Source organism: Lagenorhynchus albirostris, chromosome 13 (genome assembly GCF_949774975.1).
Source record: "Lagenorhynchus albirostris chromosome 13, mLagAlb1.1, whole genome shotgun sequence".
NCBI lineage: Eukaryota > Metazoa > Chordata > Mammalia > Artiodactyla > Delphinidae > Lagenorhynchus > Lagenorhynchus albirostris.
In genome coordinates, this window is record NC_083107.1 from 67,901,449 (window position 1) to 67,921,617 (window position 20,169).

General features: G+C 38.9%; 1 protein-coding gene and 1 pseudogene across 4 annotated transcripts in view; both read right to left on the minus strand.

Annotated features, from left to right (window-relative positions):
• BABAM2 (BRISC and BRCA1 A complex member 2) overlaps positions 1–20,169 on the minus strand; it is a 449,417-nt gene that overhangs the window by 419,407 nt on the left and 9,841 nt on the right. For all 4 annotated transcript variants that reach the window (XM_060169815.1, XM_060169818.1, XM_060169816.1 and 1 more), the window contains one exon: positions 18,682–18,833. In XM_060169815.1, coding sequence (XP_060025798.1) covers positions 18,682–18,809 — 128 coding nt within the window. In that variant the 5' untranslated portion in view covers positions 18,810–18,833. The remainder of the gene's footprint in view (positions 1–18,681; positions 18,834–20,169) is intronic.
• LOC132531809 (mitochondrial import receptor subunit TOM6 homolog) lies at positions 9,990–10,210 on the minus strand (annotated as a pseudogene).

Below are 20,169 nucleotides of genomic sequence, written 5' to 3' on the forward strand. Positions count from 1 at the left end.
TCAATACTACTCTTAGGAAAAATTAAATAAATACACAGGGCTGTGCTATAAGAAATTATACCAGAATGCCAATAGTTACATACTTTTAGTTAAAATGTGCAACATCACTTAAGCTTCCAACTGTTCAATAACTTGAATAATGGAAAAAAGCAAAAAACAATATGAAGGAGTCTGAGAATTTAGGTCAAAGAATGAATCAGTGACAGACAATAAACTAACTACATGTGTTTAACTTCTGCCCCAGTTCCAACTATGAAATTGTTTAGTCTTTAATTTGTAGACATCTACAAGCTCTTGTCAATTATCTACAACACTGAGAGCCAGCTCATTTGTAGTAACTTATTGCCTAGAAAATATTGTTATTTTAGACAGCTACTTTTTCTGAATGACTTCTAATACTGACCTCTTCCTGATGTTTAAGTTTTAGTCTCAACTGCCTAAGAAATTTCTGAAATCTATCCAGTAAATGGGTTTTCTTACTACCATATCTAAAGATGTTTCACAAATGTAGATGGCCAAAACACCTGTTTCACAGTATACTATATTAATAAGTGATTCCTATCTTTTTCTGGCCAATGCTTTCTTGAAAAATAAATAAATAATATCTGGTAGAGAAGACCTGGGATCCAGTCCTGTTCTCCACAACGTATCAGCTAAGTAACCCTGAATGAGTTACTTAATCTCTCTGAGATTTATGTCCTCACATGTTTTTAAAAAATTTTTCAAGGGATGATTATAAAAACATTCCTCACAGATTTACTGAGGGCAAAAAAGAGCCAATGAAAAAAGAGCTTTGTACTATTCAAATGCTAAATACATTTATTGCCCATTTCTTTATGGTAAAAAGATGACAGATAGATAGAAGATAGATAGGGAGACAGATAGGGAGACAGATAGATAGATATTGTCTATTTAGAGCTCTGAATCCACTGTTGGCCATGGTCAGTATCCACTATCCAATTCACAGTAAAATAAATTTTATATCCTTTCCCAGGAATGCTATTGAAAGTTCTGTCACTCCTACAATATAAAGTATATACTCACACAAAGAGTCCTGATGATAAACCTACACCGGGAAGGGCACAAAGTGACAAAGATGCTCTCTTTTGAATTTCATTCTTCCCCAAGTCCGTTTCTTCAATCTTCTATCCCAATGTCTGTGTTTTCTCCTAATACTAATAAAAATTTCCCCTGATGCTGTCTCATCCCACTGGGTTCCTACAGCAGAAACTGTTTTTAAGCCAGATCTACCTTTTTTTAAATGAATTACACAAGTGAAAACATTTCACTATTAATAATATGGAAATCAAAGTACCAAGTATCCCTTCATGGCTCATACTTCCCTCTCCCAAGTTAACCACTGAATTGAGGTTTTTAAATATCCTTCCAAACCTTCCTCCATACATTTAGATATACATATGTATACATCTATAGAAGACTTGTGTACACAGATACAGTCATACAATACCTGTTATACTGTAGATTGGCACTTAACGTACTTGCCATTCAGTCCTGATCAACACTCCTCTAGTGGCACTTTGGCAATACAGACAATACTTCCCAGTTGTAGGTCACTGAGATCATTCCACTCACAGCACAGTTTCTTAGAGCTTCAACAAGTATTTGCTGAGTGCCTACTTTGTGCCACATACAGGGTGTAAGGTCCTGAACAAAACAGGCATGGTGCCTGCCTTCATGGAGCTAAAAGTCTGGCGTTAAGACACAGCATTAAATAAATAATCAGCTGTGGGGCTTCCCTGGTGGCGCAGTGGTTGAGAGTCCGCCTGCCGATGCAGGGGACACGGGTTCGTGCCCCGGTCCAGGAAGATCCCACATGCCACAGAGCGGCTGGGCCCATGAGCCACGGCCGCTGAGCCTGCACGTCCGGAGCCTGTGCTCCGCAACGGGAGAGGCCACAACGGTGAGAGCTCCACGTACCGCAAAAAAAATAAAAATAAAAAAATAATCAGCTGTGAACATAATTTCAAATGGCAGAAGTGCTAAAATAAGATGTTACAGGAGCAACCTAAATGGGAAAAGAATTTGAAAAAGAATAGGTATATGTATCACTGAATCACTTTGCTGTACACCTGAAACTAACACAACATTGTTGATCAACTATACTCCAGTATAAAATAAAAAGTTAAAAAAGAAAATAAGATGTTACAGGAGAACACAGCCAGGAAACCTAATTTAGCTGGGGGCTAGGAGAGCCCTCTGAAACTCTGAAAAAGCTAAATCTGAAGCATTGTAGAAATCAGACAATTCATAAAAGGAGGAGAAAGAATGATCCAGGAAAAGGAAGAAGGTGAGCAAAAGCCCCCACTGGAAAAGGGCTTGGGGCCTTCTGGTAACAAAGAGGAGGTCAGTGAAGCTTCAAGGAAGTAAACGACGGGGAAAGCAACACAATATAAGGCTGAACAGGGGAGAGGTGCCCAATCACATGGCAAATCACTGAGCATTTGGAGATTTTATCCTAAGAGCAAAGGGAAGCCATTCAATAGCTCTGAATGAGTCACAAGATCTACTTTTGATTTTTAACTTACATTTATTAGATTTCCTGAAAATAATATAAATGGCTGCTAGGTAGAAAACAGATTAGAGAAGAGCTGGAACACTTATGAAGAGACTGGTTAGACAACAGTTGGTGGTGCTGACAGTGCAGATGGAGAGAAATGGCTGGACTGGAGGCCAAAGAGCCTCTGAGAGGAGCTGATGAGGCTAAAGAGACATGTGCATTTCAAGAAGTAATGATATCTTGAAGTCCACACTCATGATTGGGACAGGATTCCATTTCAGCAGCTCACTTTGCTGAGAAGTCCCTCTCAATGGCTGCATGCTTGCCTCTGGTTCTCTTCACCCTTTCTTCTCTACAATCTTTTCCTGTCCCGATTTTATCTCCCCGTATTGTCCCTCTGCCTCCCTCCATCGCTTCTTTTTTCCCTCCATAACCTTCTCCCTTACTTAGATACAATATGAAACTGAAATAATTTTTAAATGTTTACTCTACTTAATGAATAGTTCTTAATTTAAAATCCAAAGGATTCAAACATGTATACATACATTCACCGAAAGATACGTACTAGAATGTTCACATCAGCACTATTCATAAAAGACAAACACTAGGAGCTACCCAAGTGCCCTCCACCAGCTGAAGAGATAAACTGCTGTGTTCAAATAATGGATTACTCCTAACTCAAGCAGGAGAATCAATATATCCACAACAGTATAAAATCTCACAAACATAATGTTGAAAAAAAGAAGCCAGACACCAAACGGCATTTTGTGGAATATAAATTCTACTTACATTAAGTTTTTTTTTAAAAAAAAGGCAAAACTAACCTATGCTTTCAGAAGGCAGGACAGTAGTTATCCTTGCACGTGTGATGGGGGAGGAAGAGCACCAGGAGGATGCGTGAGGAGCTGGTAACGTGTTGTGCGGGGTGTTCACTACACAAACATGTTCAGTTTGTGAAAATTCACAGAGTTATATAACATATGATTAGGTGGACTTTTCTGAATGTATTCTGTACTTCAAAAAAAGTTTTTTAAAATCAATGAGTTTAGACCTTTAATGTCCAGGGGAAGGGAGCAGTAGCAACAACTAACCACTTTTTTGATCCATGATGCCCTCTAACGACCTTTTTTACCCCAGGAGACAACTGTGATATAGCCCTGAACTTGGAACCACGAAATCTACTCTCAGATTCCCAGCTTTTCTTTTTCTTTTTTTTTTTTTTTTATTTTGCGGTACACGGGCCTCTCACTGCTGTGGCCTCTCCCGTTGCGGATCACAGGCTCCAGACACGCAGGCTCAGCGGCCATGGCTCACGGGCCCAGGTGCTCCATGGCATGTGGGATCCTCCCGGACCGGGGCACGAATCCGCGTCCCCTGCATCGGCAGGCGGACTCTCAACCACTGCGCCACCAGGGAAGCCCAGATTCCCAGCTTTATACTTATTGTTCTTCTACTGTGCCGTGTCCTACTCTTGGCACTGAGGACACAGCTGTGATGCCAGGTGAGACCCCTGCCTTCTTTGAGGCAATATATGCTTGAAATTGGCAAGAAGCTGGATCCCGAATGGAGAAAAACAGGGGAGACCTGCTTTTGATGGAATGGTCTAGCTAGACAACCCTGAACAAGTCACTTAACTTACTTGAGTCTCAGTTACCTCATCTGCCTTAAGGGATTATTATAAGGATCAAATGTGATAGGATCTTTCAAAGCACTCATAATGATAGCATTATTAATGATAACAGCTCTTATTACATTATTGTCCTTACTGCTCAATATAGAGTTGCTTGAGTTAACCAATGTCAGTCTGGTCTACACACTAATACAGTAACAATAACAAGGAATAATATTTTGGGGGCCGTTAATTCTCAATTAAGAGGTTTCTACTGTGGGTAGAAGCAGGTGTATTGATAAACAGCTCTCCACTCCCTCTAGAGGGGTGCTAACGACACAAAGGCCTGACTCAATTTCAGCACAGCCTTCTCCAGCCTTTAAAGAGAAGTAAGCACGGAAAGACGGAGCTAAGAGAGGGGCAGGCTAGAGAAGTGATAGCAGCTTCTCAGAGATCAAACTAACCAACCAAAGAACATATATGCAGTACCTTCATTTATTATCTGACCAGTACTTTCTTGGTACCACCATGAATCAAGGTCCATACTTAAAGGAGCTTAAGATACGGTATCAGAACTAAAATCAAACAAAGACAACAAATTTAGGGGAAAGCGAAAGGACTGAGCAATCAGAGACTTGGTATCAAATCCTGCTTCTGCCATGTAGCAGCTTGGGACCCTCACCTTGACCTCTCAGGACTGCTTCCGTCCTTGTAACAAGAGGATGCCAACACCTACACCTTGTGCAGTGATGCTGCAGAAGGCAGTGTAGCTAATGTGCCTAGGACACGATGTGGTGTAGCAGCTACTATTACTGCTACCATCATCGTGATTATTTTATAGGCAGAATTCCACTAAAAGCCACTAGTATGCAGCCCAAAGTGTCTACACGTTGGTTCCCTCTATTCTTTCTGACTGTGTTCCCTAAGTCCTACACGGAGCAGTATGTACTCAGATACATTTACACTATAAGGCTAAAAATACAGTAGGAACATAAATCTATGTGCTTGCACAGACTGAAAAGGTAAAAAAGCCTCTTTGAGTTTTCAGAACCTCAGCTGCTTCTAAAACTATGAGGATGCTCTCCCTGCTACTTATTCTGGCTTAAATCTTGGGGCAGCCTCCTTTACAGAAGCTATTTTCATAAGAAGTTACAGTTCAAGAATAAGTTCACAATTTCAGCACTGTTTTAGCTTTCCTCACAGTACTTAATTTAGTTTGCCTTCTCAGCCAAAGGCTTGAATCAAAGCATAAACTGAAGGAAGAAAAAACAAACAATGGTGAAAGACTGATAGCCTTTTCTGTAAGGTCAGGAATAAGACAAGAAGGCCTGCTTTCACCACTTCTATTCAAAATAGTACTGGAAGTCCTAACAAGAGAAATTAGGCAAGAAAGAGATATAAAAGGCAACCATATCGAAAAAGAAGAAGTAGAACTATCTCTGTTTACAGATGACACGATCTAACATGCAGAAAACGCTAAAGATTCCACCAGAAAAAAACTGTTAGAACTAATAAACAAATTCACCAAAGCTGCAGGATATATAATTAACACACAAAATTCAGTGGCAGTTCCATATACTAACAATAAACAATTTGGAAAGGAAATTACAAAAACAATCACATTTACAACAGAATCAAAAAGAATAAAATACTTAGGAATAAACTTAACCGAGAAGGCAAAAGACTTGGACACTCAAAACTACAGAACATTGCTGAAAGAGACTAAAGAAGGCACAGACAAATGGAAAGACATTTTGTGTTCACTGAAGACTGTTAAAATGTTGATATTATCCAAAGCGATCTACAGAGTCAATGCAATCTCTATCAAAAGCTCAATGACATTTTCTGCAGAAATAGAAAAAGCCATCCTAAACTTCAAATGAAAGCTCAAGGGATTCCCTAATATCCAACACAATCCTGAAAAAGAAGAACAAAGTTGGAGGTCTCATACTTCCCAACTTCAAAACTTAATACAAAGCTATGGTATTCAAAAGAGTGTGATACTGGCATAAAGACAGACATATAGACAAACTGAATAGAATAGACAGCCCAGAAATAAGCTCTCACATATATGATCAAATGATTTTCAACAACAATACCAAAAGCATGTAATGGCAAAAAGATTGTCTTTTCAACAAATAGTGTTGGGAAAACTGGATATCCATGTGCAAAAAAAAATGAAGTTGAACCCTTATCTTACACCATACCCCAAAATTTTTAATTAAAAACTGAAAATGGATCAAAGACCTAACCATAGAGCTAAAATGATAAAGCTCTTAGAAGAAAACATAGGGGGAAAGCTTTATGACATTGGATTCAGCACTAATTTCTTGGACATGACACCAAAAGGACAGGCAACAAAAGAAAAAATAGATAAGCTAGATCTCATCAAAAGTAAAAACTCTGTGCATCAAAGGATACTGTGAACCGAGTGAAAAGGCAATCCATGGAATGGGAGAAGGTATTCGCAAATCATGTATCTGATAAGGATTTGATATCCAGAATATATAAAGGACTCCTACAACTAGGAAACATCAACAAAAATTTAAATAGGCAAAGGACTTGAATAGACATGTCTCCAAAGAAGATACACAAATGACCAATAAGCACATGAAAAGATGCTCAACAACTTTAGGGAGATGCAAATCAAAACCATAATGAGATACCACTTCATATTTGTTAGGATGACTATTATTTTTTAAAAAAATTAAAAACCAACATGTGTTGGTGAGGATATGAAAAAATTAGAACCCTTGTGCATTGCTGGTGGCAATGTAAAATGGGGCAGCCACTGTGGAAAACAGTATGGTGATATCTCAAAAAATTAAACGTAAAATTACCATATGATCCAGCAATTCCACTTCTGAGTATGTTCCTAAAAGAACTGAAAACGGACTCAGAAAGATGTTTGCACACCCGTGTTTATAGCAGCATTACTCACAATAGCCAAAAGGTGGAAGCAAATTAAGTGTCCATCAGTGGATGAATGGATAAACAAAATGTGGCATATACATGCAATGGAATATTATTCAGCCTTAAAAATGAAGACAATTTTGACACATGCTACAACGTGGATAAAACTTGAAGGTGTTATGCTAAGTGAAATTAGCCAGTTACAAAAAGACAAATTCTGCATAATTCCACTTATACAAGGTACTTAAGGTAGTAAGATTCATAGACAAAAAATAAAATGGTGATTGCCAAGGGCTGAGGGAAGGGAGGAATGGGGGGTTATTGTTTAATGCGCAAGGAGTTTCAGTTTTGCAAGATTAAAAATGTTCTGGAGATGGATGGTGGTGATGGCTGCACAACACTGTGAATGTACTTAATGACACTGAACTGTACACTTAAAAATGGTGAAAATGGTAAATTTGTGTTACGTATATTTTACCACATTAAAAACAAAGTATGTGCTAAGCCCGAAATTGAACCTCCATGTTAGTAATTTACCGAACCACAAAAATTTTTAAATAATGCTTTTTAACTGAAAAAGTCTTAGGAGTCTACAGATGAAAAAAGCAATTGTTCTGAAGGCATTATACCTACTTAACAGTAGAATATCAAGATGTTTCCCAAAACTTCCACTTGATTCCAGATCTCTTATCAATAAGTTGGCAAGAGCAAAGGCTGAGATAAAAACCTTTGCAGAAAACAAAAAGGATACGTCTTTCAAAAAGTCAAGAGAAGCAAGGTCAATGGGAAAAACAGCTTTCATAACATGCCATTAGAAAGATAACCAAATGACTCAGGAAATGTGGCCCTGGAAAGGAAAATTACGAAATTATTTCTCAAGACCGTGGCACCAAAAAGCAAGATTATTCAAGCAACATAGAAGCTAAAAAGGGGGCTGTGTTACATGCGCATAAGGAGTCCTTTAACATATGACTGATGGCACAGGACAGTTAATTTGGAGCCCTGAAACAGATTTATGTACCTATCAACATGTATTAAAAGAGCCCCGCTTTAATCTTAAAGAATTTTGCAAATTTGTCATTCTAATTAAACAAAAACGAGTCAAAAAGTACTACCTTAAAATTGCACAGATAGAGAGGACAAAAGATAACAGTAGGAATGATTTTTTTTCGTTCTCTTTAATAATGCAAAGTAGAGCTAGGAACAGACTAAATTAATCTTATACCCCTCTCCTTTACACGTTAGACTGGCTACTTCCCTTCATCTCTTCCCCTTCCCCAACTTCCATACCAAGTGAAGTCACCCTGAAATTAAGTCACTGCAGGGCATGAAAAGCCCAAGACTGACAAACATCTAAAACTCCGGACTCAGATTTATCCTAGCATTCACCACCCCAGGCTCTGTGTGAACACTGGAATCCTAGCAAAAGTTCCCAAGGCCAGTGACTGCAGGGTTCACTGAGCCAAGGCCAATAACACCACGCTGACTTTTCCAAAAAAATCCTAAGTACAAAATATCCACAACCCCACCCACCACTGCCCTCACTAGCTCTCCACCTTCCAGCAGGGCTCCCTAATCTAGCCTGCACACCATCTTACCAGGCCTTGCCAGGCAGCCTTCTTCAACCCTCTGCTAAGAACTGCTGCATGTCTCTGCCCAAGACAAACAATGTTCAATCTCTAATAGCTGTTGAAAACTGTTAGGTTCTATCTGCTGGAAAAAAAAAAAAAAAAAAAGTTGGTATCTCCATGCCCATTCATTCTTCAACCTAATCAAATATTCCAAATTATATCCACCTGCAGGGTCTAAGTTAGCCACATTAACTTTTTCCTGTCTCCATAGATCTCCAAAAGGCAATGAACAGGATAGAAAGTTACCCTGGAAACAAAAGTCTCTGACTCTTCTGTTCTTTTCTGCTCTATGATTTCTGACCTTTGTAATATATGTGTGAGCTCCCTTTTTTTTTTTTTTAAAGATTTAATTTTATTTCTTTTTGGCTGCGTTGGGTCTTCGTTACTGCGAGGGCTTTCTCTAGTTGCGGCGAGCAGGGGCTACACTTCGTTGTGGTGCACGGGCTTCTCATTGCGGTGGCTTCTCTTATTGCGGAGCACAGGCTCTAGGTGCGCGGGCTTCAGTAGTTGTGGCACACAGGCTCAGTAGTTGTGGCTTGCGGGATGTAGAGCGCAGGCTCAGTAGTTGTGGCACACAGGCTTAGTTGCTCGACAGCATGTGGGATCTTCCCGGGCCAGGGCTCGAACCTGTGTCCCCTGCATTGGCAGGAGGATTCTTAACCACCCCACGACCAGGGAAGCCCCCATGTGTGAGCTCTTACCTTGCTCTGCTCGCCTGGGTCTTATTAGACAGCTCCTTTATATCGTTTGCATAGACACTCATTCTTTATAGAGTCCCTGATTCTGGAATGCCAATGTGATTCTACCAACTAACAACAATAATCCAGTGAAATAATAAATATATATAATATACATACAAACTATGAAAATATATTATATATACATTATACATAATGTTATAATAATAATATAATAGTAGCTACCATTTATTGAGCACTATGACCAAGCTATTCTAAGTGCTTTATATAAGCTATTTCATTTCATCTCCATAACTACTTTTTATTTTGTCTTTATGTGCAGTCTTTAGTTCAAGTATTTGTTAAAATACCATTAGGTTATTCCTCAGGACAAGAGCAAAGATCATCCCCTGCAGAAACTTAGGAACTATGTACAGAACTTTACAGAACAGAAAATAACACTTTAGCTGAAGCCTGACTGCTCACCAGTGATTGGTGTTCTGAATGGACTCAGCAAAGAAAGGAAATCAAGCAGGGAAGGAAAGGTGCCCCTCTGGGCAAGTCTTATGATGGTCACAGACTGGAGGCTCTGTTTCTGGAAGGTTCAAGTACAGCACAGGGATTCTATGTGTCTTTTTTGGCTACACGCCAGGCTGAGGGGCCATTAGTTTAATGTCACTCAAATTCCTGGCCAGCCAAACTCCCACAGCAAAAAGTCCCAAACTGAGGATCAAGTTCTTCCAGAAATCCTATCAGGGGCGAAGTGGTAGACACCCTGAAGCCAATATCCCACGCCGTCCGGAATTTCAGGAGCTTCATTTGCCGAGCCGGCAGTGTTCATGTCAACCCCACTGGAAGCCATAGCAGCATTTTTGGGCTCCGCAAGGCCTCTCACCCCCATAACTACTTAATAAGATAATTATTAATATCATCCCCATTTAAGAGAAAGCACGGAAAGGGTATGTAACTTGCCAAAGGTCATAAGCTACTAAGCAGTAAAATCAGGATTCAAACTCAGACCTCACTGGCTGAAAAACCTACATGCTCACCATTATATCATGCTGTGATCCAACACCTCTAAAGATGGCTCACTGGGCTCCAGCCCCATCCACGCTGACTTCTGGATTGTGCCTACCCAGCCCCTCTCCCCAGCCTTGCTTGAGCTCTTCTGGTCCTGGCTATGTTTCTTTTCTCCAAATTCTTAAGTATTCTTAAGTATTCTGATAAGAGATTACTGAATTATTAAATTTTCCAATATGTCTCCTGAGTCTACTTTAAATTCTATAATGGCTTTCCTATATGCCAATAAACCACTAAGAATTTCTATATGATAGCAGCCAAAGAATAAACATCTAGGAAGTTAACAGTAAATGTGCAGGAACAAAATGAAGAAAACACAAACCTTTATTCACATACACAAAAATGGATGTGACTAAGAGAAATTGACCATATTCCTAAAGATGTATACTCAATATTATAAAGCAGGAATACTCAATATTGTAAGACTATGATCCAAGGGCCACTTACCTATTTTTTTAATAAAATTTTGTTAGAACACATTTATTCATTTTTGTATCGTCATAGATTTTGTGCTACAATGGCAAAGCTAAGTAGCCGCAACACAAACAGTAAGATGGTAAATATTTTAATACCTAAAATATTTATTATCTGACCCTTTACAGAAAGTTTGCTGACCCTTGTTGTAAAGATGTCCATTCTCTCCAAATAAATAAAGAAGTTTTATGCAATGTCAAACTCCCAGCAGGTGAGACCACAAGTGCTCGAACATATTATAAAGCTATAATAATTGAAAAGCGATATAATTGTACAAGGCAAATACAGACCATTGAAAAGAAATAGAAGGTCAGAAATAAATATAAGAATTTAGCATATAAGATGGCATTTCAAAATAGTGACTGATTAAAGGATTTATTTTATAAACAGTGTTGGAATAACTAGATAATATTTAGAAAAGTAATAAAATCCCATTCCTACAGTGTATTATACACCAAAATAAATTCCAGATTAATTGACTACTTTTCAATAAAAATGAAACTATTACAGAAGAAAATATAGGTGGTCTCAAAGTAGAAAAGGCATTAATTGTGCAAAATGTTAAAAGAATCCATGAAGGAAATAGATTTGATGACAACTTACAAAGTAAAAGTTTTGGCATATCAAAGATAAATACAAAAGAAGATTCTTTACAACCCCATGTTATAGCAAAAGATAGATACAAACTGAACAACTATCAATAACAACTGATTAAATTATAGTACATTCACACACTGGAATATATGCAGAGATTAAAAAGGAGGCAGCAGCTCTAGAAGTACTAATATGAAATAATCTTCAAAATATCAAGTTAATATGAATGTTTAATATGTTACTATATCAGTTATCTATTACTACATAACAAGCCATCCCAAAACTTAGTGGCCTAAGAAAACAATTTTTATTTCTCATCAATCTGTGGGTTGGCCAGTCAGTTCTGCTGGTCTCTCCATGGCTCACCCACTCAGCGGTACTCAGCTGATGGGTTGGCTGTGCTCAGCTGAGCTGAGCACAGCTGGGACAGCTGGGATACCTGAGCCATTCTTTCTAAAGGAAACTGGACTAGGAGACTTCTGAACATGGTTGTGTGGCTCTTCCATGAGAGTGAAAAAGAACACAAGGCCTCTTAGGGCCTAGACTAAGAAGCCACACAACATCATTTTCACCACACTCTACTGGTAAAAGCAAGTCACAAAGCCAGCCCAGATTCAAGGGGTGAGGAAGTAGACTCTACCTGCTGATGAAAGGAAGGACAAAATCATATTCAAAGGAGAAGAGGTAAATAAAGAGAGACAGGCTTTATCAGGAGCCATTACTGTAATAATTTACCACAGCTATTGCTTATATAGAAATAAAAAAAAAAAAGAGGGCTTACATCTACAAAGAACACCTCTAAAAAGAAGTAAAAGAAGCTGGTAAGCAGTAGTTTCCTCCAGAGAAGAAAATTTGGGGAAAGGAATAGAAAGGAGACTTATCTTCTGCTTAATACCCTTTTGTATCTTTTAGTTTTTTTACCTTTTATTTTTTGTATGCTGTACATTTATTACTGCCTCAAAAATGAATGCTATTTAAGATATTCTGCATATTGAATAAATTAATTTAATTGAATGACACTGAAAACTTCGGGAAAAACCATCTGTAATACCTGTGACAAAAGGTTAATCTTCCTAATATATAAAAAGTTTACAAATCAATAAGAAAAAGACAAATACCCCACCAAAAAAATGGACAAATGTCATTAATTCGTAATTTTCACACGCACACACAGACATGCAAACACATGCCAATAAATGAAGCAAAATAAAAGAGCAAATACCATTTCTGTCTATTGAATTAGCAAGTAATATTACAAAATTTATAATACTGATATTATCAAAACTAGAGGAACTAGCATCCTCATATACTACTAGTGGGAGTATAAATTGATAATACATTTCTGAAAACAAGTATGTGTACATTTACATATCCTTACATATAAATACAATAAACCAATATATTAAATACATCAAAAGCCTTAAAATTTACATACTCTTTGGTCTAATAATTGAAATTTTGCTGACACATAGGAATATATACATCCATAGAGGCACTTTAACTTTTTATAGCCCCAGAGAAAAGACCTCCAGATAATGAAACTGACAATCACCTAATAAAAAGGCCAGGTTTTTTACTGCCTGAAAAACAGTTCCTGGACCCAATTCCAATGTACATGTGGAGGCTTCCCCATACCAACAGCAATTCTCACCCTACTGGTTTCTGATAATTCAACTCAATTCTGACACTATCTATCCAGAGATAAAATCAGATTCCACAGTTAAAGGGCTCAGTCCCATAAGACCACCTCCACTTCAGATGCCAGGGACCCACTGGCTATAAATCAGAGGTTCCCACCACCCCCTCCTCAGGTTCTACTAATTTGCAAGGACAGCTCACAGAACTCAGGAAAACCCATTTACTCACTAGATTACTGACTCACTATAAAGGGACATTAAAGGATCGAATCAACAGCCAGAACTTCTGGGTTTTTATGGCAGCTGCATTATTACATAGGCATGATTGATTAAATCACTGGCCATTAGTGACTGATTCAACCTCTAGCCCCTCTTCCCTCCCCAAAGGTCAAGGGGTGGGACTGAAAGTTCCAACCTTCCAAGCACAGGGTTTGTTCTCCTGGCAACCAGCTCCCACCCTTGGGTGGGATCCAAAAGTCACCTTCCCTCAAGCATTTTCAGGAACTGAGGACAAGAGACCAAATATTACTTCACCGCTCTTGCCATTCAGGAAATTTCAAGGGTTTGGGGAGCTATGAGCCTAGAACTGTGGCTGAAGACCAAATATATATGAGATAAATATAAATCACAACACCACACTGCTTGATCACAATGCAGTGAAGCTCAGTGGTTGACAAGCTCACCTACGCTCAAAGAGCTTCAAATTCACATTTTAGAACTTCAGCCTTTAATAGACATGGACAGCCAAGAATCATCAGTTTAAGGAAAGCCACCAACATGAAAGACAGCAAAACAGAGATAATGCAAGGTATAGAAGAAATATTTAAACATTTTTTAAACATTTAGTCAATTATACCTCAACTGAAAAAAAAAAAAAACTACAGTTAATATCCTACAGAAAAGAAAATACTACATCCATAAAACAACAATATGGGTTGGGGGTCCCCAAGCTTACAGATCAAGGCCTCCAAAATTCAAAAGGAAGATAATTTGCAACCTACACTTTTGCACCTGCCCAAATTATCAACCAAGTTTAAAGTAGAATAAAGATATTTTCAGACTCTCAGGTACTCAAAAATGAACCTCCTCTTCTCCTTTTCTTAGGATGCTATTGGAGTACATGCTCCAACAAAGCTAGAGGGTAAAACAAGAAAGTAAGATATGAGATTCAACACAGGAAAGAGGCAAAGGGAATGATACAGTGATACAATGAGAGCTGCCTGGCAGACCTAGACAACAATCAATCCAGATTAAAGCCGTTCCTCCATCAATCTTCTCACCTTCCCATGTCAGCAGATGGCATGACCATCTACCTACCCACTCACTCAAGCTAAAAAAGAAGTCATTCTTGATTCTCTCTCAAAACCCAAATTTGGGCTTCCCTGGTGGCGCAGTGGTTGAGAGTCCACCTGCCAATGCAGGGGACATGGGTTCGTGCCCTGGTCCGGGAGGATCCCACATGCCGCGGAGCGGCTGGGCCCGTGAGCCATGGCCGCTAAGCCTGCGTGTCCGGAGCCTGTGCTCCACAATGGGAGAGGCCACAACAGTGAGAGGCCCGAGTACCACAAAAAAAAAAAAAAAAAAAGGAAAACTTTAAAATTCATAGAGAAAAATATATTACTTTTGTGTAGGACAGAATTTCCTGAAGTGGTCCCTTTCTCTCTCTTACAAATACACACACACACACACGCACGCACGCACGGGCCCAAATCTAAAAAGGAAAATATTGATGAATCTGACTTCATTAAATTAAAACTTCTGGACATCAGTAGCACCAAATTAAGAACATAAGCCACAGACTAAATGCAGATATTTGTAATATATGTAACCGCCGAAAGATTAGTATCCAAAATACGTAAATAATATTTTAAGATCAATAAAAATACATAAACAATCCACTTAAAAGACGGGCAGGGCTTCCCTGGTGGCGCAGTAGTTAAGAATCCGCCTGCCAATGCAGGGGACACAGGTTCGCTCCGTGGTCCAGGAAGATCCCACATGCCACGAAGCAACTAAGCCCGTGCGCCACAACCACTGAGCCTGCGCTCTAGAGCCCGCAAGCCACACTACTGAGCCTGCGTGCCACAACTACTGAAGCCCGCGCTCCCAGAGCCTGTGCTCCGCAACAAGAGAAGCCACCACAATGAGAAGCCCACGCACCACAACGAAGAGTAGCCCCCCATCGCCACAACTAGAGAAAGCCCGCGTGCAGCAATGAAGACCCACCGCAGCCAAAAACAAATAAAAAAAAATTTTTTTAAGAGTATTAAAAAATTAATTAATTAAACAAGAATCCTGGCCCTAATACTGACAGCCTAGCAACGGAGTTTAGAAACACACATAATCTTAGATAAGGTAGAAAGATTTAGTTGCCATAAGAGAAATAAAGATGAATTGCGATTACAAAAGAAGCAAACAAAACTTACTTTGCATAGATTCTTGCCTACCTATTCCTTCTGTGAGTCAGACCTAGAATACAGATACTCTGGTACCTCATCTCTTCAAGGGCAAGTAGCTATATACAGTAACAAGACTGGTTCTTATGACCTCTAAAAATCAGCCTCCTCATTTTATACTTCCGTGTACACTGTGTCCTACAGGGTATGTACCAGTTGAGTTAATAGAAATTCCAAATGCTAATCCCAATTCTCATAACTGAGTGCTGCTGATCTAAAAGAAAGGGAAATGCCGAAAGTGACACACCAAAAGAAAAAGATTCTCTTCTCTAACTCTGCCATTGTTTTGCTATAGAAACTTGAGGAATTCACACTTTGGTTGACGGAAGGACCGAGGAAAGAATTGTTAATGAGCTTCGAAAGAACTTTCATGAATCTTTCAGCCAAGTACTACATAAAAGGCATCAATAATGCTCTAGATTAATAAGGCTTTTCACATCATTTTATGTGTAGCAGCTTTGTTAATGTAGGTAGAGGTATTTTTATTCTTTTTTTAAATCAAAAGAAAGTAAATTCCATAAATACTACAAGTCATTAAACACTGTTTCAAATATTTTTCACAGAGCGAGTCCAGACACAGCCAGGTTTAGTGGATTCATTTCAAATTGATCATCAGATCCACTATTTGCATTTAAACACTCAACTAGGGCTTCCCTGGTGGCGCAGGGGTTGAGAGTCCGCCTGCCGATGCAGGGGACACGGGTTAGTGCCCCGGTCCAGGAGGATCCCACATGCCGCGGAGCGGCTGGGCCCGTGGGCCATGGCCACTGAGACTGCGCGTCCAGAGCCTGCGCTCCACAACGGGAGAGGCCGCAACAGTGAGAGGCCCGCGTACAGAAAAAAAAAAAAAAAAAAAAAAAAAAAACAAATAAACACTCAACTAAACATTCAGGATTTGGGAAGCACCAAAAAGGGAGTCTACAAAAAAGTAAAGTGACCTTATGTTGATGAATCCAACTGTTCTCTCAGAATACCAATAAAGGAGTAGGAAGTTCAGGTTTACATGTTTATATCATCTTACATAAACCAGTCCCCAGTCCTCTGGGCATCAATCCCCTCTCATGTCTTCAATACCTCTGAAAAGAATGCTTGTGACAAACTAAAGAAAAAAGACCTTTTTGCATGTCCTAGCCATTCAAGCCAGTAAACATCCCTGGTACACAGATGTGTTTTTTTTTTAATGACAACTTTAATGAGATATAATTCACAAACTATAAAATTCACCCTTATAGGTGCATAAATCCGTCATTTTTTGGTATATTTACAGAGTTGTGTAACCATCACCACTAACTAATTTTAGAACATTTTCATTACCCCAAAAGGAAACCCCAGGCCTGCTGATTAATTAAATTGAAGGTAATACCAGATCTTTTAAAAAACAGCCTACCATTCCAATAAAATGTCCAACTAACCTAGTCTTCTCTAACTTACTACCTTATATCAAGGTCTTCAGCTTAGTCTGAAAATAGCAAGATTTGCAGAAGGCAAAAACAAAAGAGCTTAAAAAACAAAAGCTAAAAGAATCAAGAATGTAATGTTTCTAGTAGGAAAATGCTCAAAAAATGATGGGGATATGCTCAAAAGCCACCTTGACAGGGCTCTCAGTGACAAAGACTAGAACAACTGAGCCAAAAAAATAAATGAATATAGTATTTGGATTATAACCAACAGAATAAAATAAATACCTAAAATTTCATACTGAAATAAATAAACAACAGAATAAATAAATAATTGGGGGGTGGGAAGGAATAGTGCTTCTTTACAGAATTCAAATTACTAAATGTGGGAGGAACAGGGACATTAAAAATCACCCTTATACAAGAACCACAGTAACAATTATTGCAGGCAAGAACAATTAATGGATGCTGAAATTAATGGACAAAAGTATGATGAGAAACAGAACATCTGCACAGTCTCAAAATGTCACTCCACAAGACACTTACGAATTACAAAGGGAAAGTCAGTTAACTTTACAGTAGAGAAACCTGGTACACACAATCTTAACCAAGTGGTCAAAGTTAATATACCAATAACTAGACTTATGAACATCATGTACTCCCTGATTTGATGCACTGAAAATGGTTCAACATCTCTTCTGTAGTATTCTTGGGTGGAAAAATAATGTGTTTCTCACTCTAATAAAGGGAAGACATTAGGCAAACCTGTACTGAGCAACATTTTACAAAGTAACTAACCAGTGCTACCTTTAAAAGCTTCAAAATCATGAAAGACAAAGAAAGACAGGAACTGTCCCAGGTAAATGCAATTTGTATCCTGGATTGGATCCTGGACCAAAAAAGGACATTAATGGGAAAACTGGCAAAATTCAAATAAGGCTTACAGAGTAATTATCATCATGTAATGATGATAATTTTCTGTAGCATTTTTGTAACTTTTCTTTAAGTAAATGTATTTCAAAATAAAAAGTTGGGTTTGTTTTTTTTTTAATTGGGGTATAGTTGTTTTACAATGTTGTGTTAGTTTCTACTGTACAGAGAAGTGGAGTTCCCCGTGCTATACAGCAGGTTCTTAGTAGTTATCTATTTTATACATATTAGTATATATATGTCAATCCCAATCTCCCAGTTCATCCCACTCTCCACCCCCCGCTTTCCCCCCCTTGGAAAAAGTTGGGATTTTAATGCAACATTTCTGGCCTGAGATATTACTGTTTCAACTCAGTTGTGAAAAATGACTCATTGTTGGCTAGCTATTATAAATTTCCTATTAGGAGAGGCTATCAAATAATGTCAGATTCACAATCTTAAATCCCAGCTCTTACAGTGCATACTGAATTGCAGAAGACACAGCAAGAAAACAAGTCAATGATGAAAAACACACTTGCTAAAAACCACACGGCACGCTGTTAACAAAGAGATATGCCTTTAAAATAAAAAAGAACATTCTGATCATAAAGCGATGGCCCACAGCACAGCTAAAACAACTTGAAACATAAAATGTCAAGAACTGGACAAAACCAGTCAACACGTGATAAGGTCATGACTTGATGAATTTCTGTGGTGTTCAATTTTTACAAGCCTGGTGAGAAAGGTTTGCTATTAGCTAAAGCTTGGATTGGTTCTGGTACATACCCTGATTTCAAGTCAGTTATCCTCAAACAGTTTGTAGCATCCAGTCCCACTTTCCCATTGCGGACCACGCTAGATATGAATGGGGAGAGCATTGGAGAAATTCGGTTCAAGGCCACTTCCGGAGACATTTTAACTTGACTTGCAGATCACCACTGAAAGGAGAAGGAAAGAATGATGATCAGAATATCCAAAGGAACGAGATATAACAAGCTTCCTGGAAACTAGCACAGCACACAGAAGTATCTCTTGCATGATACCTTATTTCCTGTCTTAGAGCAGCCTCTTCAAATGACCCCCTGGAAGAACCTATCTCCCTACTGCTCACCTATTCGGGACGCAGACTTTTCAGGAGCAGCAGCAACCCCTGAAATCCAATTTCCTCCCCCTTTCCAAAGCCAATTTCTACGTTGCCTCACTGTACTTAAAAGCTGTCCCACTCTATCTTACAGTTGGCAGGTCCTACTTTAGTTGAAGCCTCAAGTCTTCACTGACAATCCTCTTCCGCATCACACAAAACGCACACACCACTAGGTTAGGAATCCCTCCCTCTGTGTCCCCACAAAGAGTAAGAACGTGATTGATAAAACTATGTAAAATTCTAGAAGCAGCATATCCTACTTGCAATTGTTACTTACTAGAAATTATTTACTTCTGCTATACCTCCCTTAATTACTTCCCCTCCACAGTGTATTATAATTACCTGCTTAGTGATCTCTCCCCTGCAGAACTGTCTTTTTTTTTTTAATAAATTTATTTATTTATTTAGGCTGCGTTGGGTCTTGGTTGCTGCGTACGGGCTTTCTCTAGTGGCGGGGAGAGGGGGCTACCCTTTGTTGCGGTGCATGGGATTCTCATTGCAGTGGCTTCGCTTATTGCGGAGCATGGGCTCTAGAGTGCAGGCTCTGTAGTTGTGGTGCACGGGCTTAGTTGCTCCGCAGCATGTGGGATCTTCCTGGACCAGGGCTTGAACCCATGTCCCCTGCATTGGCAGGAGGATTCTTAACCACTGCGCCATTAGGGAATTCACCTGCAAAACTATCTTGAATCCCTAGTGTTTAACAAAAGTACCTGGCACACACTAAGCACCCAATAAACATCTTTTAATAACTATGTGAATAAGGAGACAAAAGCTAGAGAAATGTTTAGGTATGAAGAGAAGACATTATGCCCTCAAAAAATCTGGTAGAAGATAGCATATCTGAGATGTGGCAAAAATCTACTTAACAATTAAATCATGAAAGCACACACCTATCCAGATATTAAGCAACACAAACTAACATGGATCTAAAAGTTTTTGACTTTAAGGCACTAAGAAGTTCTTAGACTTGAAAATACAAAAGTAAAAGCAATAAATCATCTCTAAATTACTTGGAAACCCACGGGGCTGGAGGAGGGAGTACCTGAATTCCTCTTAATAGATTTCTAAATGAAAGCCTCCACTTTCAGAGGTGAATAAGTCAATTTAAATGATCATTTTCTTCCTCGATC